Consider the following 22,784-nt stretch of genomic DNA (forward strand, 5'->3'; position numbering starts at 1 on the left):
CATGTTGTTCTGGCTTTCACACTGACAGCAGACAAAAACAGCTTGGAAAGATCCTTGTTCATGTAACTGTGTCTCATGGAATGATGTGGCAGGGACAAAGGCACAGCATCACAAGTGAATCTAAACCATCTGTTAAATGTCATCATGCACAAAACATGTTACTTCATAAGCTCCAGATCCAGGCACTTAGATTCATATTCTAGCTGGCATATCAAATAAAGAGTAGAAAAACCTCAAGCTAACAGAACAGAAATATTAGCCTTAATAAAAATGGTATGCAATTAATTCCTTGGTTCAGAGAAAAGCCAGAAGGGGCTTAGCAGACAGACACTGTGTGCCAAGACCTGTACTAAACTGTCTGATGTTTTGCAAAAGCATTTCAAAAGCCCTGTGGAGGACCCAGAGCTGGAATAGCTGATCACAACTGAGAGACCTAGTAAAGAAAAATAAACTTCTTGTTGCACTGGGAAAAATTCTGAAATCCTCAGAGCAAGGTGATGCCACTGTTATTCTAAATATCTGCTTAAAATTATTTGGAGCACAAACCCAAGAACTCAAGGCCTAAAGACAATCTACTTTTATAACAGTTTTATTCAAGTCTGTGTGCTCTAGTGTTGAGACAAGGCCTAGATCAGCATTACACTGTAATACAATAATTTTAGCCATTGAACCAAGCCTGCTTGGCATCCTTGGTTTACAATTTACAGTACATCCAAAAAAAGAGCAAAGAGAAAAGAAATCCCAAAACGTCAACAACTTTCATTAGCTCTTTGCTTCACTTAAATATTGTTCTAGAACATAAAATAATTTAATACAAAAAGAACTGTAATCCAAATACACATAATACATTGACACAGAACAGAGGAAAGATACAGTAGATTATGCACAAGAGTATTCAGTTGATGTGTTACCTACAGTGAAACAAACTGGACATTAATATAATTTAACTATTTAAGCCCAAGAGGGTCAGAGGCAACTAGTCCAGGTCACAAATAAAGCTTTTCAAAAAATAATGCAATCTTCTTTTCCTCTAAGCTTACTGCTGTACAGAAGTTAAAGGAAGGCTCCAATGAATCACTTTATTTGACAACATTTCATCACACAAACAAGAAAAACTTGGTGGCCTCTGTTATTTTACTCAATTCTGGGGTACAGTGCCATTTGGTAATGTAACTGCTTCATTGCAGGTTCTTCGGGCAAAACATACCTTCAGGCGCTACCTTCCATAGCAACGGACTTCTGAACACCATGAACGGAAGAGAAGACATACAGAGGTCTCCAAAACCAGACTGAAATACTTGAGCTGTAAGATGAATCCCAGTCCTACAGAGTTTGGAGTTCCTTATGAAGTACCCAATACCCTCCACACAGTGATTTCAACATAAGCAGGAACCATCCCATATCTCAAAGGATCAGACATGGGGGCATGATCTTACACTAGAGAAATCTACTCACCTGGTTATTCAGATTTACAACATTGTACCTAGGAAAGTCAGGTCACCGATTTTTGCATCTGGCTTGAAATAGAAGCAGGAGCAGATCCACAATTAATAAGGCAAAAGAAAGAAGTAGCTTATAAAAAGAGGGAGGAAATACATTCTCTGGCTAAGAAATTCTTGGACTTTCAAAGCCACAGAAGAGACATTGTTAAAAGCACAGGTATTTTCCCTGATTTTTCCACCACTGTTGCCTGCCCATTCCATATAAGCATCTCAAACCAGGTAAAATATCTCAGGTATTTCCAGCTTGTCCTGAATTTATGACAATGAAATCATAATATAGCAGCACAAAGTGCTGTGCTGACAGCTGACAGGCAAGAATCCTAGAACTCTAGTCAAAGTGGCGGATGTTGATCACTGCTGAACTTGTCAGGTCTATCCACCAGCCTGGAGGAATGCATTTGTAAAATAAGAAACACCTGAGAACAGGCCTCAGGTTAAACTGCCATTTGCACACACACAGCCTCCAGTCACCACTTACTGCCTCTTTACAGCTAGCAATCTGCTAATGCAGTTGTTGCTCTTTCACCCCAGGTCAGAAAACATTCTCAAAGCTTACCCTGCTTATGGTTAGAAGTAGCAGTCAAATAGGCATGGCATGTGCAGTCATGGAAAGGCCACAAGAGTCAGCAATCAAACCAAAGCATTTACCCAGCGGCTTGTTGAGGAACTTTCTCCTCAGGTTAATTGACTCTTTCCTCTGACAATCAAAGTAAAGAGCCTGGTCCTTCACAATCAGTCTCTGCATGACAATCCCCCAATTCAGATTAAAAGAGCTTTGCTCAATTGGGGTCTTGTGCATTTTGACCCACAAATACATTCCACTGACTTCAGTGATGTTTAAGTATGTGATGAAGAGCTTTCTGAATTGAGGCCTCTTCCCTTTTAACTTGAAAGCTAATTACCCTAAATACAAACTTTTATTACCAGATGTTCTTGGGTTTATGTGGTATTTATAACTGCCAAGCATGAAGGGCACCAGTGCCTTTAGGTGGATCTAGGTAAATTCTGCAGTACCAACCCAGCCATCCTCCTAAGATAGCTATGCTACAAAAAAATGGATCCTACTCTCTGCCAAGAGCACTGGCCAAATTCAACCAGTTCAACTGGCAAACACTCCTAAGTACGTTTTTTTACTTACTTTTTTTTCCTGTGGCTATATTCTTTACAGTCTAGGGTATCTGGATGTTATAGTTGTCAAGACAACCTTTAAATTAGAGCAAAAGAAGAACTGATGGAGCAACAACTGCTCGAGATGCAGTGTGAAAAGTCAGCTCAGAGATACTAGCTGCTCTGTACAGATACAAATGCTAACCCTGTTGACACTGTAAGAGCTGCTCAATAAAGCATGCAAGACACAAGAACAAGCCTACTATGAATATCTGTTCAATCAGTGGAGGGTGACAACTGATTTTGTGACATGGACTGGGCCTGGGAGAAAACAAATTACCCAAGCTGAGAAGTGGCCACATTCCCAAATTCCAGCAGAACTCAAGGAAGCAGCTCTGTTCACCTCCAGATATAGTTAAGACTCAAGAAGCTCAGTGTTCAACTGAGGTATGCCAAACAGTAACCAGAGGCCAGGTTTGTTCTGAAACTTAATTGCCGTTAGCAGCATTCTTGAAAAACACCAGCATGTCTTCCTGCGCCATTATAACCTCTACAGCTAAGACCACAAGATACAGAAGATCAGGACATGGCTAGAGCAATGTTTCTTCTCTCTCAGACCCATATGCCTCTCCAAGACAAGGAGGCCAGCTTTATTCAACCTCAACATCTGTTCTTGAGAAAATGCTCAATCAAAACGATCAAGGTAGAATGGGAGACAGTGTTAATCAGTCAGAAATAGCATATATAAAATGCATTATTCTGGTCTTAATGTTGGGCTTTCAGTCACACTGTACACAATGTAGATTCTCACTAGCTATCCCAGCAACTAAAATTTGAACATGGACAAGATCCTAGAGATGTATTTCTGAGTAATGAAGGGCCTTCCCCCTACCTCCCTCCATGATTGTTTTTCAAATTGCTTATTTTAAGCAAATACAACTTTGGCATTGCTCCTGCAGATTAGTTCTAAGCCCCCTTTTTCTAGCTGTGCGTCCATCTGACCCATCAGCTACAGACCTAACAGTAGCCCACTTCAAGCTGGGTTAATAAATCCACTACACTGCACACTAAAAATATGTCATAGTTCCTTAATGTTAGTTCTATTGGGCTGCCTGCACATTATTAGCATTCAGATACAGGAAGGACTGTATTAGGAGCTGATACACTAGGAAAACAATACTGCAAATGCAGGAAAACAATCAGGATTGTGTATAGCTCCACTTTAAGAGCACATGAGAATATTATTTATAAAAAAAAAAATCTGTTTTGAAAAAGGAGACTATCACTTTTAAAAGCAGTAGTGACCAATATGAAATCATCACCTTTTTGTCTATGGACAATCAACTCTTCCACAGGTTAGAAACCATCAAGAAAAATGCCCCGCTTTGTCCTTTATTGTTTATTTTGGAGACAAATATCCAAAGCAAGTATAATCTTCACTTAATAAGCTGGTTTTACTTTTCCATCAGGAATTTGCATGTGAAAAGCCAAATACAAGTTTGCCTCTGCCTTCCCATCTCATTCCAAGCTTAAGTGCTTACTTAGAGCAATTCTTACCAAAACTTAGACTTTCTTTCCATTCTATCTCGACAAATGAGGTAGTTCAGGGTAAAACAAACCAAACCAATCAGAAACTGGGTAAGTTGGATGGGGCTTTGAGTAACCTGATCTACTGGAAGGTGTCCCTGCCCATAGCAGGGGAACTGGAACTAGATGACCTTTAAGGTCCCTTCCAACCCAAACCATTCTATCAAACTAAGTAAATGTACATTCCTCAGATTCTTCATTAGGACCCAGCTTACCGATGATGCCAACAGTTTACCAAGTAGCTAGTATTCCTCTGTCCTCTGACTTACATTAAGAAGGATAATTTCACTCTGTTATTTCCTGCCAACCCCCGCTTCCACTTCACCCACTTGTATCTTATGCTTTTAGCTTGGAAATCTTTTAGGCCAAAGGACGCCTGAAACATGTATGGTTTTCTGCCTTACACTTGTTACTATGGCAACAAGAATAAATAACCAACAAAGATGGGATGGGGCCAAAACCCTAATGGAGAGATAGGGAGAGGCAGTGATAGTGCAGGGTTCAACACAGGGGTGTAAATGGGAGGACACGAAATGTTTCCTGTGATGGTATTTGGCCTGATCTGCGGAGAACACAGTACTGAAAGCTACAGCTAGGAGGTCCCTCCAAAAAACCAACCTCAGGCCCCAGCAAGGAGACGTGCTGAGATGGAAGGCACCTCAGAATACAGGATGCACCTAACACATACATATATATATTTGAGAGGCCTAAAAACCAAACCAAAAATAAACAATATCCCCAAAGAAACAGAAAACCAACAAACAAAACCACAGAGTTCAAGAAGCCATTCTCAGTAGGAAAATGTTCCTGATCAGGAAAAGGAAGATTTTTCCCTTGTGTACAAAAGGAGATAAAATGTATTTCTTGTATACAAGCATTGATGAAGTGCTGAAGATTTTCCAGTTGCAAAAAACGGGAGATCCTTGTTAGAAATGAACAATAATAATTCCTGTAGCTACATCAGACCCACTACCCAGTCACCAGTGGGAAGTTACTTGTTCATCAAGCACACACCTCTTAGCCTGGGAGTGACTACTTTCAACATACAAAAATAAAGCTGATGTAGGTAATTTCAGAAGTTGTGTTCATCTTGGACCAGGGGCAAAACTGTTTAAAAAAGAGCACGGGAAAAAACAAAAGCAAATGCACATTTTAACTGAAGCATGACTTTCTACTAATGCATTCAATAGAGGGAGCACCAGAATAAGCCATAGATTCATTTCCATAATGCCTCATGAAACTGTGAAAGTAAGGTTAATGAGTTCTTGAGACTGTATTGTTTGTTAAACACTATTAAAAAAAAAGAGAAAAAATTTAACCCAAAAACTGGATTGAAAATAGAGGGGAAAAAAAGCAAATTTGGTTGAAGATCCTTTCTGTCCAGCTAGCTACCATGTTACTGGCTGTGCAAACCGCCGTATTCTAACATTAAAACAGTAAACTTAATAAAAACTGTAATAAGGCATTCTTTCCTATAGATACCTTAATTATATCATCAATCAAAGGTTTACAAAGTCTGAAAGTTAAGCTCTAGGTCAGAGAGTCATTTTGGTTCTTGTATTTGCTGTATTTATTGCTTGCTTGCAAATATGTTTTAACATGTGTCTATCCCCTCACCTTTAAAATCCAGTTTTACCCAAGTTAGTCTTAAATGAGTTCAAAACATGGAAGCTAAGAAACTGTTCTGCAGTGACAGGATACGGATCAGAAATCTTTCCAAATGTAAATGCCCTTGATTCATACAAAAAAAACCCCAAAGCCAAAAGGACTTAAATCACTCTGCAAGATCTAACCCTTCTTATTCACCACAGAGTTGGTAAGAGTTCTTAAGAGTATCTCCAAAATGCATGGAAAAGGTTAGAGAGCAATAAGCATGTTTTCCAAGAAGAAAGATTTCAAAAAACCAGAAAGAAACAAATCTATTAACATTAGCTTAAAATTACTTGCAAAAATAACAGGCTATCATTGAATTTTGGGGCACAGGAACAGGTTCGGTTCCATACATCTAATGAGACTGCAGCTCCCATATTCATCCCACAGAGATGAATAGGTTTCAAACAAAAATTAATCTCAAGATAGAAAGGTGACTCAAGGTGGGAGGTTTCCTGTCATGTTTTATTTAACAAAGCACTCCAGAGGCAGACTTTTCTTTACTTGACCATTACTGCCTCACCTTCAACCCAATGAGAGGTATCCAGTTTCATGACATTTCGAAGTAACATCTCTACACAGTATTGTCCACAATGTCTTAAGATAACAGCATGCTAAGAAGAGGAAGGCAACTACTCCCATTCCTAGAGGTACAGACAAACACTTCATCATAAAACCATGCCAAACCAGAACAGGTCTTTTCACATCAATAACAGAAAATTCACTTTAAAAATACTCATTTTGTTAGAAAACTATTACAAAAAGAGTATTTTCACTGAGGTTCCCTGCCCCATAGTGAATATCAACCCATTGTAATAATAATCTGGAGGGAAAATATGTATAAAAAGTTACATTTGCACCTCTGAAAATGATTGAAAGGAGATTAAGACCTACTTGCTGGTAAAACAGAGCACTGTGCAGTGCATAAGAAGCATCAGTATTAGAAAAGAATCCATAAATATTTAATCATCTTAGTTTTCACACAAAAGCTTTCTTCTCTCTACTTGTCCCACACTCAATTTCTATGAAACCAGTAAAAATGTATCCAAAAATCTGTCATTTTTTGCACTGGTTGCTATGTCTGTGCCTTCCCCTCAATATTACAAGAACACTAAACAGGCTACAAGGATAGCAGATTTTGAAGGGCTAACAAGCTTCTTTCTATTTCCTAAATCAGCACATCAATTACATAAATTAGTTATATACTTTGCCAGCTGACTAAACAAAAATACAAATATATTTCTAAACCACAAACATTTCTCTCAGCTACAATCTCATTATTACTACCAGTTAAAAAACTGCCACTTCCTCTTTGTAAGGCCTGTAATCGAACACATTTTTCTCCATTCTTTTGTCATTGTTTTAATCTGCTCGGTGACTTTCATGTTATCTTTTTCTCATTTTCTCAGCCAAGAAAATGTGCAACTTATTCAGACATTTAGGAAACAATACATTTATTAAAATTTTTTTAAAGTAAGATTTTCACCATCTTCCTCAATAATACTACTAGAAAGGTAGGTCAGTGACCAATATTCTGACACTTTTGTTTCCCTGAAAAATGGGAATACTAGCAACCAGTAGGAAAAAAAGATTTCTTGAGCTGACGGGCTCGTACCTTCTCACTATCTAGTGGACTATAGTCGATCACTCCTTTGGAGATTTGGAGCACCTCAGCTCCCACAATTGCAAAGGAAAAACCCCAAGAGATTAAGAAAGTAGAGAATTCAAGCCAGGATGGGACAGATGGATTTGAGAGAGGTTTTGACCTAGCTTAAACATGCACACAGACTCTGGGCCTTAAAGCACTGGCTGCAACAGCTTTTGGAGTGCATAAGGTAAAATACCTTGACAACTCTTTGTCTTGAGAGCCCTCACTCTGCCTGCCAGAGAATACCCCACCACCTACTGAAGTCAGGAGCCTTGTTTCCACAACGGACTCCTCTTGCCTGATACCCCAGGTTGGCTACTGGAAGACAGTTATGGGTGGATGCTCGAAGACTACCTCAGGTTAATTCACATGCTAGATTCAATGAAGATAACTGCACTGAAGAAGCATTAAAAAAAAACCAACCAAACAAGAACCACAAAAAAACCACACACCAACCAATATGCTTCTAACTAGTCTTTCTGGCAGCTTTGTAATAACAGTATCTAGTTTGCTAACCCTGACCTGGATCCTTGACTCTTGTCACCTGTCCTACCAAGTTATTTGATGTAGCAATGTCCACTTGGTATTAGAGAAGATGCTCTTTGGAGCAAAGTACTTCTCAAAGTTCAACCGCATACCACTTTCACCAACTGATTATATAGAAGGGGGAGAGAGGCAAGGGGGAGTTTAATACCTCATCCTCAACTTTCTTAAGCAAAAGAGGTGACAGAACAACTTGCCTTTACAGTTGTCTTTCCTGGGAACTTGACAGAAACCTTAAAGTTCACCTGGTGAAATCAACTGGCCAGCTATTAGAAAGTTCAGCAGGCTGAGTTATATCAGTATGACCTAGAAAGGTGACCTCCCACTTCATGCACGTAAATGGATTTTAAAGATTTCTGTTCAAACTGAGCTATTCCAGGTGATGCCTTTGCAGAGCAGATGATACCCCCTATGATATTTATAATTATACCTTTTGGATAGAAAACATTACATTTCAGAACAGCTAATCTAGTTTTGTTCCAGACTTTTTAAAATGGTAAGGAAGACTATTAAAAATAGATTATTTTAATGTTCTTCTTTTAAGTCCCTCTGACACAGCCTCTTACTGAGATTACGCTAAGGTTGATTTATAGCACAATCAAAATTAGCAATCTGTTGGATGAGTTTTATCTTTTTGCTGGTGTCTGGGTCACAAACGGAGTTTTCAGAAATGGAAAGCAAAAGGATGCTTAAGAAATCAATAATGCTAAAGGTCTAAATTTAACAAAAGAGTCAGAAATGTAAGTTTTCTTTAAGTACCTGAATCCCACATCATAATACCTTGTCTACAGTCAGCAGTCTCTCCAGCTTCAACATCTAGTGTAGCACCATTAAGGCTAGCTCTAGAGCATTCAATGGGGAGGGCAGCAGAAAGTAATTCTGCCATTATGCATTTTCCATGGAATGTGACAAACAAGTAATATGTGACAAAACAAAACATACTGTAATTGCTTGAATAAAAAGGTGCACTTGACTAATGGGAACATGCTGGTTTCAGTCCTCACACAGAACTAAAAAGCCTTACGTACAGTTCTTCCCCACACATGCTGGTTTTTAAAATCAGGTTACAAACATCTAAACACGCAGCTTCTCTCTGCTGACAGCTGCAGGAAGTATTCGGCTCCACTGCCTTCACAACAGGACTGGACTGCCCCAACAGGCTAAGCACTGCATTGGCAGCACCGTCAAATGAATTATTTGCAACCAAATATCAGCAGCTTAGCAAAACGATTGCAGATCTGTACAAAAACAATGAACAGACATGCTGTACCCTGCAATAAAGCAGACTACTCTATTACACTCAAATAAAGGCCACATCCCTTATATATAATGCCAAATTTGGGGAAGACTGAAGCTCTCTTTACAGCCAGTAAGACATAACTGCAGTGGCACAGACACACTTTAAGTCTTTGTACAGAAAACTCTGAGCCACAGGCACACACTATTTGTGTGACTTCCTCCTTTCAGACAGGGGTCTCTTCTTGCTCCAGATCTAGGAGTGTTTTACATATTTGAACAAGAATAAAGTTTTACATGTCTATAGTGCCTTTCACTCAAAGATCTCAAAGGACTTTATACCTATTACATACGTCCCAACCCCTCCCCTTGTGAGGTAGGTATTATTCCTATTATTTACAGATGGGGAAATTCAGGCACAGAGGTTACATTATTTGCCCAGGGTAACACAGTGAGTCAGTGACAAAATAAAACAGAATCCAGATGTTCTGATTCCTGTTTGCACAATCCAACTACTAGCAAGCCTCATTTTCAAAACAGCCTTAAACAAGTACCAGTGTGCATAAGAACAGTCTTGGGTTTCATGGGTCACTCCTAAAAGGCGTAACAAAGGACAAAAAAAATAGAAAGAAAAAAATATGGAAACACGTAACTTCTGCAAGCCAACACATCTTTAAAGAAAGTTTCTGCTAACTCCCCTCTCAAAGCTGAGGCAACTTGACTATGAGCCTGAGAAACAGGGTGGGGAAAAAAAGAGACTGATGGAACAAAAGTCTGAAACAAGAACAAGCTCAACAGCCATACCATAAGCTTTCATCTTGAAAGCACAGGGTCATTAAAAAAATAGGGCTGACAGGGACCTCAAGAGACCACTGAAGTTCATCCAACCTACCTTGAAGTCAGGATCAACTACATCTACTTGTTTCCAACGGTGTGGTTCACCTGCTCTCAAAGACCTCCACCAGCGGAGATGCCATGCCCTTCCCCTGCCATCTGTTCCACCTTACGCTACCACATGAGCAAAAGAGAATGAGGAAGTCTTAAGATAGCTACTTCTGCTCTTTCAGTGGGGGTATGATGATTCCCAGGCCTGTCTAATGATCTGAATGTATTTCAGAGAAGGTAGTCTCCAGATATTTATTTGTTTCTGTTCTGGATTCCTTGGGAAAACATCAAACACTGATGTCTGCTGTAGTGTAATATTTGAGTTTTGAAAATACTGATTAATACCATGATAGAGACCAATATACTTACTGCAAGTGCCAAATTCTACAAGGTCATTAACCAAAGACTTTGATATGATAATTTTAGCTCATTGCAGATTCAAACTGCAGTAACAGGGCAGGGAAGACTACAGAAAAACCCCACAGCAAAAGTCAGCAGCTCAGAGTTGCCAAGTTTCACCCAAATGCAGACAAAAATCAGGCAGCTGACAACACATCTTCAGCAGAGACAGCACCACATGATCTCTGTAGCATCCCTCCATCTCATCTGTCTTCAAAGTGCATTCTCAGTGCAAAAAGTAGGATTGAATTTAGAGGGGCTCACTGTCCCCAGTGGTTTCATATTAAGACCAGAATTCTTGCTTGAGTTCATATGCTGCAGCTTTGTGTGTGTTAAGTTCACTTCTGCATAGCGGAATGGTGCTGTCCTGGCTCTGCCCCTCAGCATCTATGTCCAACAGTGTCCGCTCCTCTACAGGAGGACCCACCTGGAAAGGAAGCAGTGCAGGCAGTCCAGGTCTCTCTTCTACAGTGCTGCTGCTACTAGCAAAACAAGAGTCCAGATTGCTTGGAGTATCAGTACTTGAACTGTTGGCAGAAGATTCACCCTTGGCATTGCTGGGTGACACAAACCACCAGGGATCAAGCCGCTGCCGACTGGCTGCAGGACGTGGCCGGGGCAGGAACTCCAATGTCTTGGGTCTTTCCAGCGTGGGATCCTGCTGTGCATTCCATCGTCTCGGGGTTGGAGGAAAAACAAGGTTGGGGTCTGGCAGGCGAGGGACCTCACTTGGATCTTTGCTTGGACTAGGTGTTTTTAATACACCTATCCAAAACAGACAACGTAAGAGAAGAGGGAAACACGTTAGATGGCAATGCTAAGTGGTTCCTACAGATCTTAGTTCACTTTATGTACAGTGCATTTTCAAAGCAGAAAGCCTCCATTCAGAATCTACAAACTCCGTATCTTCAAGATTATGGCAATCTGAAGTGACTGGCTTCTTTACCCCTACCCTGTTCTTAACACATTTCAAGACACCTGTTTCACTGACCTGGAACAAGCATCAGGTTTTGATCATTCTCTCATGTGTTTTCTTCAATTTTCAGACTGGAGAGCATGGATTTGACCTCCTAACAGAGGAGTGGACTCTCCAAGTCCTTTGGAGGGCACACTACCCACTAACAGCTTGAATGGATCAGGGAGACACTTGCACAGCAAGATACATGACACCTGTTTGCCATGAGCAGGACCAACTTCCTGGAAGAGTCACTTAACACTGCTTACTGCAGATGCTTCCTGGTTTCTTTTCATTTAGGGGTGGGCGTGGTATTTGGTTGGTTTTTTTTTTTACAAACACAACATAACTTGTACATGTTCATGAATACCATTTTAATGAATACTTTTCATCTGAATTAACCCACATTTTACTGCAGACTTCCATTCAAAAGACAACTTCATATTTTGTTTTACTTTTGGGAAAATGCTAATTAAATCAGATTTTAATTTATGATTCTAGTCCTTCCTTTTTTTGGTGACTTACTAGGGCAATAACACAGTAAAACATCTTTTAAATTATGAAGTCACAGCCACTCAAAGGCTGCAACAGTGAGCACACCTACCCAGAAAGATCCCTCTTGTTTGCAAAGGAATTAGAGCAACAGTAGCACAGCCTCAAACTGTTTTATGGATCCCATTTTCACCTTAGAGATCAGAATTTACTCTGAAGTACAAATAAGTGTATAAAGGCAATGGAGATGAAATCCTGAGAAGAATGCAATATTTGTAAATTGGTACCATTTTTGTCTAAGAAACAATATTATGCTCTGCCTCACAGCATGGGGGGGCAGAGAGAGTTCTTTAGTGTAGACATGCTGGAACTGAAACCATTACTGCATTATTCTGTTAGCTATTTGTGTAAAGATGGCCTCCACAAGCAATTCTTGTGGGCTGGTCATCTCAACGAATGTATAAGCAACAAGTAATTATACTGCTTCTGTCTTTATTCTGAAGAGGAAAAGGAAGATGGCTGAAAACCTACCTGCTCCCAGTGCTCCAGTTAAACAGCTACCAGAAGGGCATCCACTGGTTGGGCACCCATTGACAACCAGTCCACCCCCTTTGATGGCCCCATCAGAAGGTGTGCGCCTGTGTCCACCTTGCTGGGTGTGGGAAGAGACCGTCACGTGTGTGGGAGTCAAGGACTGGTTGGGGTCCTGTTTGAACCTCTCGATCTGGACATTGACCAGTGGGTTTGTAATGGCTGGCAAGGGAGCCCTGACTGTCACTGGGCTGACAGGCATCTCATAAACCACAATCTCATCACTGTCTGAGCGCAGCAGGGACCGGGTGGAATTACATTCGGAAATGGAAGACAGGGAAAGAAGGGTGAGGGATGTGGATGGCTCGCCTAGCAACAACAGGGGATCTTCCTTCTTGAAGATCTTCCGGGAAGGTGGACTAGTGCTCCTGCGTGGGCGTCCAGCTCGCTGAAAAATGCTGTCACGCTTCTTCTTCTCTTCTTTGGGCACCTCTGGCTCTTCCTCAATCAGCAGCTGACACTTCCCTGCTTCTAAGAGATCAAAACCCAGGCCTGCAGCCGCCAGCACTGCTCCACAGCCAAGCAATGCAACCTCACATCGCTTGTGGTGGGAGCCGCTACGTTTGAGGCTGTTGGTGGGTGTCAGCTGTGGGGTACTCGTAGCAGAGTTAACAGGGGTGGACTCCTCATTGGCATCACTAGAAGGGCCATCCCACTCTTCATTCTTCTGAAATGGGATGCAGAGGTATGACTGATTGTGCACAGGTGAAGGGTGCACTTTGCCCTCTCCATTAAAACATTCACTGTCCTCATCATCTGGAAAGCAAATGAAAATAGACTTTGTATCAATGTAACATTTTCACTGGCAAATTTAATTGTCTCACAGATATACTTCAAAATAAGCTTCTCCTCAAAAGATGCAACTGCTCTCATCACAAACATCATTCATCAACTCCCAAATACTCACAGGCTATTGTTTCCAAAGCAGATAGGCTGAGACAAGTAACTGGAAACACTATCAAAGTGAAAGAAATTAGTGAAGCATTCACCCACTCGGGATTAATTGCAGAACAGCATTTCAAAAGCAACCTACACCTCAGTTACTTCTAGAGTAAATTTATGTGTTTGTGAGTCAGGACCAAAAGGTAGGAGAATTTTAAGGATTGCTCCTTGCAAGTGAAGGTGTAAGCATGCTGCACATGTAAATATCATTATACAGGAAATGAGCTGAGAGACAGCATGGAGCTAGGGGAGAATTAAGCTTGTTAGCTTGACAGAGGGAGAAGCACAAGCAGTGAGGTGAACAAGAAGAAAACCCAGAAGGAGAAAGTGGACACTTGACAAAGAATAAAAGAAAACCACATACCAAACAAAATGAAAACATTACTGTAAGGTACCAGGAGAAGGCCAGGAAAGAGGTTCATTCAAATGTGAATGGAAGTGGGGATGAGAGTACCAAGTTCAGGGAATTCCTTTACCCATCTCTGCTAAGCTGGTGAATCCTGGAAAAGCAGGTGCAGTTCTCTGGATCTTCCCAAGATTCGGTGCACTGGATGACCACTGCTTGCATCCTTCTACCAGAGCTTTCAGACTGAAATAGTAGAAGGATATGAGAAAATGTACCATGCTCACAACCAGTTTCCATTTTCCCCTCATATACTCCCTATTGATCTACTTAGGGTATGCATGTATCCATCTCAACTACACAGATCTGAAGTCCTCCCACAGCAAGAAATTTGCTGACATCTTTACAGCACCTTAAAATAGAGAAAAAAAATAAGTCAAAAGGTCCCTCCTTCATTTGTTACACTGTAGCAGTCAAAAGGCCTCTGCTGATAACTAACGAGCTATGAAAGCAGAATAATAGAAGGCTCCACTACAAAAATCAGATGAAACATTTTCTTTTTAAATCAAGGCATCTTGATTTCTTTTGCAATCAATCTTACCATGGCAGGTAAAGAATAAATTGCTCAGCAAGGAGAGCGGAAAATACCTCCAAAAATGTTTCCATGTGAAACACAAATGAACAATGAATTCAAACATCACTCACTAATAAGCTAAAGTCACTGTAACAGCAAAGCTGTGTCTCTATATTATAAACCCCAATATTTTTCCTGTAGAGGAAACACTGTATTGAAGTACAGATAGTTAAAAGCACAAGTTCTAGATTACAGAAAAAAGGCAACTAAACTTATAAATCATGTCATTGTTTCTTTTACTTAAACAAAGCCCAAGAGAAGAACCCAAACCCAAATCCCTAGTTTGACCTGTGTCTGAAGATATATCACCAGGCTCCTGAACTTATTAGTAATCCCTATTCAAAGGTTTTCATTACCATCATCCTGCACTAGTTTCATGACATCAGACATGTATGTCAAGAACTTTGGTTAGCAGCACAACTTCCTGATGTATCAATATTCAAAGTTTTATTATTCATTTATCAACATAGTCCGAACTGGAAAATTTGGTGCCTTTCTCCACAAACATGAAACATTAGAGTGCTGATGAAAAGCCACACACACTTAGGATAGGCAGAAATTACATGGAAGGAATAAAAAGATCTGCAGATTGACTGATCTCAACTGGAAACACAAAAGCATCGACTTGTTACCGAAAGAACAGAAAACTCAGAGATAAGCTCTCTTCCAGCTCCATTACTAGCTTGCATTGTTTTTTGGTAAGACATGTAATTCATTACCATCATTCCCTTAAAGGGAAAGGGAAATACAAGCATATATAAGTTACCTCTCATGATTCTTATTTTCCACCACCATCACTCTGCATTTCTAAGACAGCTTCCATTCCATGATTTAAAAATGTTATTATACTGGGGTATTTTTTTGCCTTGGTATGAGTTTTTCCTCTGCTCTCTACCCAATTGAGATGCTCTACTTGTCACCAAACTATACTGCAGCAATAGCAAGGCCACAGGATCTAAACTTGATTCAGCACATGATCATTTCGTTGATGACTGTGGTACAGACATTACAATAAAAGTATCCTGTGCAGTTCTCAACTGCCCCGCAAGTCCATCCTCATTAACCATTCTGGCACATGCAGTACCCTGCTGTGATCTTGAATCCAGACAACACAGCACTGAACCCTATTTGTCAAGACAAACAACCATAGGGTTTTATAACAGACATGCAAATCAGTGTGTGGGTCTGTTTTGATTTACTCCCTCCACAGCATACTCATCTGTGTAACACAACACGCCAATAGCATACATTAGATCTAAATAACCCAGGTGTACAACATGCCTACCTAGGATACATACTATAAACAGAGATGCGTATTAAGGGAAGCTGGTGAGTGAAGATGAACCACGTTAGCAGTGTGAACACCTCCAAAACTGAATCTCAAAGCTCTTACAATATGGGTAGAGAACTACTGAGGAAGGTGAGATTTCCAGAGAGCTGGGAAAACACATACTCAACTTAGTTTGCTTCCTCATGACTTCTCAGGGCAATCTTCCCTTGCAAAGAATAGACTGAAGATTTGCTGTTACTGTCAAAGTGCAGCTCAATCTGAACAGGAAGATAAATAGCTACCAGAATAATTTCAAGGCCTGCTATGTTTGCCTTAAGGTTATAAAATTTTCATCCTTCCCTTTTATTTTTTGCTCCTTCTTTTTTCCCCTCAAATTACAAGCAGACCTCAAAGACCTGTCCAGAAGATTCCTGCACATCATCTTAATTAGGCAATGGCATGCATTTGAAAACAATTCAAAACATGCTGACTTAAGAGAATGTTCCTACTAGAGTCTGTTAGTGCCCTAAGGAAAGAGGAACTGGAATGATTTGAAAGCACTAGCACTTACACTGTATTTCAGTCACCAACATAACAATTCAGGAACCTAAAAACTTCTCACCTATAATCTATTTAGATTAACTAACCAGAAGGTTGTTACTTACTTTGCTGTATTATGATTGAGTGACTTTTCTGTTGCCTTTTTCTACTGGGAAGTCAAAGGCACCTCTTTGTAGGAATGGTAAGATGACAAGGTTTATTTGCTCAGCAAATTGCAAAAAACTTCCCTACAACTGTAAGACAGCATCTCTAGTGTCTTAATAGCATTCTGTAATACCATGTTAAGGCATTAGTACTGCTGTGAATAAAAAAAGTCTGTTGCCTACTTAGCTTGCAGATTTTAAGAGGTAACTGCTAAAGCATTTTAAGTCACATCCACTGTCACCTTCCGTAAAATTAGTAACCTGTGCAAAAAGCAGGGTGACCATCACTCGTGCCATAGTAAGTCTGTGACTAATCAATGCCAAGTTTAAAGACAATTAAAACTTCACAGTATATCTTTCAGAATATACTGTAAGATCACAAGTGAACTGTCACAGAACTAGTCCAACAAAAAGCTTCATCCAGTCTCTGCAATTCAGCACAACTCCCTTCAGCTGCTGTGCATATTCTTTATGTTCAAAGATAAATGGAGAAGTGTGAATAATCACTGTATCATCTTTTCATGACTGCCTTTACTTGATGTTAATTATAGGCCACTGCAATTTTCACAATGCTATTCTTGCATAAACTTGGAATTATCTCCTGTGAGGAATACATGGAAAGTGATAAAAATTATGAAGATAAAAGTTCCCTGGATCTCAAAGTCCCATAAGCAGCAGTAACAGCAGCACTTCTGCTACCAGAACAGCATTATGGAGAACACTTGAACTGGACCTCGCTATCCTAAGATGAGCTCTTCACTTTACCCCAATTTTCCCAGGGTTCAGTATTTGGGTCAGCCCTGTTTAATAACTTTATCTATGTCCTGGATGAGGGGATCAAGGGCACCCTCAGTTAGTTTGCAGTGACATTAAGTTGGGTGGGAGTGTTGATCTGCTGGAGGGCAGGAAGGCTCTGCAGAGGGATCTGGACAGGCTGCATCAATGATGAATCAAGGCCAACTGTATAAGGTACAATAACATGAAGTGTTGGGTTCTGTTCTGTTGACTTCGGTCACAACAACTCCATGCAATTCTACAGGCTTGAGGATGAATGGCTGGAAAGCTGCTTGGTGGAAAAGGATCTGGGGATGTTAGTCAACAGGCAGTTGAACATGAGCCAGCAGTGTGCCCAGGTAGCCAAGAAAGCCAAAGGCATCCTGGCAGGACTAGGGAAGTGATTGTTCTCCTGTACTCAGTGCTGGTGAGGCCACACCTCGAATCCTGGGCTCAGTTCTGGGCCCCTCGGTACAAGAAAACACTGAGGAGCTGGAGCATGCCCAGAGAAGGGCAGTGGAGCTGTGGAAGTGTCTAGAAAGTCACTCATACAAGGAGCAGCTGAGGGAGCTGGGGTTGTTTAGCCTGCAGAAAAGGAAGCTGGGGGAGATCTTATCACTGTCTACAAACACCTGAAATGAGGCTGTAGCCAGGTGGGGGTTGGCTTCTTCTCCCGAGCAACAAGTAACAGGACAAGAGAAAATGCCCTCAACTTGCACCAGGAGAGGTTTAGATTAATTATTGGGAGAAATTTCTTCAGTGAAAGGCTGGCCAGGCATTGGAACAGGCTGCCCAGGAAAGCAGTGGAATTACCATCCCTGGAAGTGTTCAAAAAGTGTGTGGATGTGGTACTTGGGAATATGGTTTACTGGCAAACATGATGGAGGCTACATTAATGGTTGGACTCAAAGGTCTTTTCCAACCTTAAACATGCAATGAAATTTTATCTCCTTACCCTGTAAAATAAGAATTAAAAAATACTTAAAAATAGCAAGAACTAACTTTTGAGTCTTTAAAGGGAGCAACTCTGCTCCTTTTTAACTAAAGTCTGCAGTCTGGCACGATCTCAGCAAGGAGTGGTTTACTGTATGTTAGCCATACTGCTCTCTCAGCAACACTCTCGTGTTTCAGACACTCTGCAAAATGTGTATCCGTATCGAGTCTCCCTAGGAAAGATTCTGAATACTACAGAACATCTCAGTTGTAGAGAGAACAGAACCACAGTTTGCAAGCAACTCCATTCCAGCTGTCTGTGTCCAAAAGCAGTTGGTGCTTCAGACTGTACAGTAATTAACAGAAAACAGAAGAGCTCTATTCCCAGAATTCTAAGAACGTGATTTCAAGGTAGAAGTGGTTTTTTCCAGCTTCAGTGATCTCCTGCCTTTCTACATAATTGATGATTGTCAAGCGTGACATCTGTTTTAATTCCGTAGAATGCTATCCTTCATTTGTAGGATAGGTAAAGCATAGGCAGCAGTCAAAGAAGCTTCTTCCATATTGTCCTGTCAACATGTCTTGAGCACCTTAGAGAGAGAACATATTTTAATAGATCCAGGCCCTCTTGCAGAGGGTAACAACAATGATGCACTATGCAAACATCAATTTTTCAGGCATTTCACACCTGAACACACAATAGTAAAGATAAAGATTATAACCAGCTATTTTATTTTCCCTGCTAAAAAATACGGCAAGAGTCAAACCATCAATTTATCAGGGGGAAGATGCTCAAACTCCACTAAAAATTACCAAGCATTCAAAATCTTTTAGAAGGCCAAAACAGTCCTATGTTTAAAGCAGCATTCCAGCAATGATTCACTGGAGTCCTGGTATAAATAATTCACACACACAAAGAAAAAAAAAAGATGCCACAGAACGATAACCTATAGAAACAGAGGTACAACCTGTATCTCTGCAAAAATCACTTTCAGGATTGATTCACTCAAGGTACATGTCCTTTTCAAAAGACTGAAGAGAAGATATTTGCTTGGCTTTATCAGATACTTTTTTATATAACAGCATCTAAGACAAGAAAAAGCATATCTGAGAATTTTAAGAGAGAAGCAGTTTCAGATATGATACAAAATTGCAGAAAGCTGAGCCTTAAAACAGAGAAAAACTACTAGAGAGAGTTTTGTACAGCTAAGAAGTCCAACTGCTTACAAATACACCTAATAACTTAATAGCAGACAGTGAAACATCAGTCACTAGCAAAGGAACTGAATGCAGTTTTCTAAACTGTTCTGAATCTCTAACATCTCTGGTACAGGAAATAAGTTTGGAAGCAGAAAAGTGTTTGCAAGCAGATAGGCAAATCTCCTGTGAGCCAGCTCATGACCAGTTTTAGAACCTGGACACGAGTTGCCTCCAGGCCCTCTCTTACCCCTCTTCTCCTGCACCTAGCTCCTTGTGACAAAGTGAGCTTGGTCCCCAAGTGCGTCCCTTTTTCTTCTGGCCTCTCTTCTCTTCTTCCTCTCCTTCCTCCTTTGGAAGGACTGAGCTTCGTCCCCACGTTTTACTGCTTTCAGCAGGTGTCACTTCATAAGTGGAAAGAACAGTGGAAAATGGGAAAGAAAAACAGATACAAAAATTAAAAATAATTGGTTCCACGGCAACATAAAGAATAAAACATAGACCAGAGCAGGAATAGTAACAAAAGTGATTTTGCCATAATTCTGACCATTTATCAACACAGATCTAACAACCAAATGCCAAATAAAAGCATTACCTAATCCTTTCAAGTATAGGTAGCCTCTCCAGCTTTATTCCATCACTAGTTTTCTCTTTAGAACCACCAGTTTGAAACCAAATGCACAAGTGCAGGGCTATCCATTACAAACACTACACATTAGTTAACATGACTTTCATAATTCTAATACATGTATGTCTGCCTAATCCTGTGTTATAATGGGAACACTATTTGCATGACAAGCGCCCCTGTTCTTATTTCCTTAAAACAGTCACTTAATACACTATAGCGATGTTTCACAGATCTACTCTGCAAATTAGTATTTTTAAAAATTAACTTGTACACCTAAGGAACATATTTTCCATAAAACCAGCAGTATTTCAAAAACGTGGGCAAGTATGGTTTTGGCTCCAAAGGAGGTGATACTCCCCCCATCACCAAGACACTCCATTCGTCTCTCTAAATGCATACATACAAGGCACAAGGCAAACATTTTAGGTACTTTCTTTAACAGTCCTGTCCTAGGTATGGAATCTTGGCATCTTACCACACTGACAGACTGCACATTCCCCAAATTCAATACTACATTGAGCTCCTTACACTGTATGGCCCTGAGTCTGGGAATAATGGTAGGACTTGCAGGAGGGCTGGAGCAGCTACTGATTAAGCTTTTCCTTTTGTCCATTGTTGGAGAAGCCTGCACAGTGAATTTATGCTGAAAATCTGTTTAGAAAAAGAAAAAAAAATAAAAGCAGAAAGACACAGTTAAAATTATCTTTTTTTTTTTTTTTAATGTAAGAAAAAAAAAATTACGGTAACTTTCAAAGAGCACATGTAGATCTATGTAGAAATGAAGTTTTACAGCTAATTGCTATTTGCCCATTGTACACACAGAATTCAGAACAAAGATGTGCACTCAGCCCTGAAAATGTATCTTCTCAGTGTATGTGTGAAACACATACACACACAGACCTTGTGTTGACTGACATGCCAAAGTACATCCCTGTATAAATCCATGCACCCTACCTTTTAGTTTATTAAGCACCACCAAAAATAGGCATTTGCAGACCAAAAGAAAGGCATAGGTAACATACAAATTTTATCATAGTTTCTCTTCTGAACAGCCAGTGTCTCCCAGAAAAAAAAGAATATAGTGCAAGTCATCATCCCTGATGTAATGACGAGCACTATGTGATTTACAAACCCCACGCTTTTTGTTTTCTACAAATTTAAATGTGCACAAAGGATCTGCAGTAGAAATGCTAAGAATTCAGTATTTCTGCACATCACCATCTTCACTCTCAAGAGTGACTTCGTCAACACCTTACTAATATTTAACATTTCTTCCAGAAGGGTGGTATTGGAAGTCACTTGCACGTTAATAGGAGTTCACGTATGAACTAACAATCTAGGTATTGTAGTCTCACAGTTATCAATGTATTTTTGGTAATTTTTAGATTCCTACACCAAAAAAATCCAGTAGATTACAGTTTCTCCTGCAGCATTATGTAAAATATTCCCAGAGCATGAACCTCCATCATTTTCTATGTACTTCCTTTAAAAAGCTGATTATTTTGCGTATTAACATGTTAAACTGCAACCACATTTTTACAATAAACCATATACAGCCAATGACTAACAAACATGTAACAGCTCAAATTTACTTCTGGCCTTCACCTTGGGACTTTGGGCAATGCTAGCCACAAGAGCATTAAACTTAGTTTATTGATCCTGACGAGGTATGTTTTTCCCAAAGTCCATCAAATCCTTTCTAATGCGTAAGGGTCACTCGTAAGGAACTCTGAAATCTACAGGTTGCTCCCACTTCACCTGGCACAGCCTGACACGGCACCAACCTGAAGGCAAGCTGATATGATTGCCGTCCTTTAACTTGAGCCGGTTCCTCTTGAACTTCCCCATGCGTTTCTTGACCCGAGGCTTCTCCTGACACAGCTGGTGGATGATAATGTTGAGCTCCCTTTCCAGGATGTCAATCTCACGTTCTGCCAGCTCTTGTTCCCGCCTTCGTAGCAGCTCCTCATGGTTCTTCTGTTCAACAGCAGCACGAGTCAGCTCTTCTTCCCATGTGCGCAGCTCCTGCAGGGAGATAAGTAGAAACAAAAGGCTACCTTGTGACCTGTGGGTTAAGACTAACACTACCTGTTCTGAAGGTACAGCTACAATGACTTGTGCTCACAGAACTGCTAACACCATTGGTTAAAGGCTCAGCTGAGAGCCAAAAACATTCCTCAAGGACTTCAATGCTTGCCATTCAAGGCCCCTCATACCAGTATTAAAAATCAGACATAACCACCTGTGAAGCCACACCTGAAATCCTGTGTCAAATTCTAGGCTCTCCAGTACAAGACAAACATGGACATACCGGAGTGACACTGAACTGTGCCGTAAATCAAGTCCCTCCTGATGGGAGGGAATTTACTGAAAGTCCTTGCAAGGAGTTTCAAAGAAAAGCGAGACTTTTCCTTTAGTTTCAATGCTTCCAGATAGCTGTTTATTAAGTCTTATCAGAGGAACGGAGCCACTAGTGTGACCCAGGTACAGCATAGAAGACAGAAAAGCAGGAGTGAGCTCAATTATCAAGATTTACACAGCTTTTAAAGATATTTTAACCAATAGTTACTAAAAACATATATTATCTTCACTTTCCTACCAATTATTCAGTAACACGGGCAGGAACTGCGGAATTCTCTATCCAATCATTCCAAACTACTTTTACTGCAGAACATGGAGTAGTAGAAGAAGAAGAAGGTTTAGAGAACAACAACAATCTTCCATTTTGATATTTTTTAGTCTTACCTATTTACTACAAAGAGAA

General features: G+C 40.3%; 1 protein-coding gene across 1 annotated transcript in view; it reads right to left on the reverse strand.

Moving 5' to 3' along the window:
• Positions 1 to 573: 573 nt before the first annotated feature.
• MAP3K9 (mitogen-activated protein kinase kinase kinase 9) overlaps positions 574 to 22,784 on the reverse strand; it is a 63,239-nt gene continuing 41,028 nt past the window's right edge. The window contains exons 6-11 of the mRNA XM_048305922.1: positions 21,805 to 22,045; positions 20,549 to 20,671; positions 19,643 to 19,796; positions 14,014 to 14,126; positions 12,536 to 13,351; positions 574 to 11,322 (exon numbers count right to left, since the gene is read on the reverse strand). Coding sequence (XP_048161879.1) covers positions 10,841 to 11,322; positions 12,536 to 13,351; positions 14,014 to 14,126; positions 19,643 to 19,796; positions 20,549 to 20,671; positions 21,805 to 22,045 — 1,929 coding nt within the window. The 3' untranslated portion in view covers positions 574 to 10,840. The remainder of the gene's footprint in view (positions 11,323 to 12,535; positions 13,352 to 14,013; positions 14,127 to 19,642; positions 19,797 to 20,548; positions 20,672 to 21,804; positions 22,046 to 22,784) is intronic.

This window comes from Corvus hawaiiensis, chromosome 6 (genome assembly GCF_020740725.1).
Source record: "Corvus hawaiiensis isolate bCorHaw1 chromosome 6, bCorHaw1.pri.cur, whole genome shotgun sequence".
Lineage (NCBI taxonomy): Eukaryota > Metazoa > Chordata > Aves > Passeriformes > Corvidae > Corvus > Corvus hawaiiensis.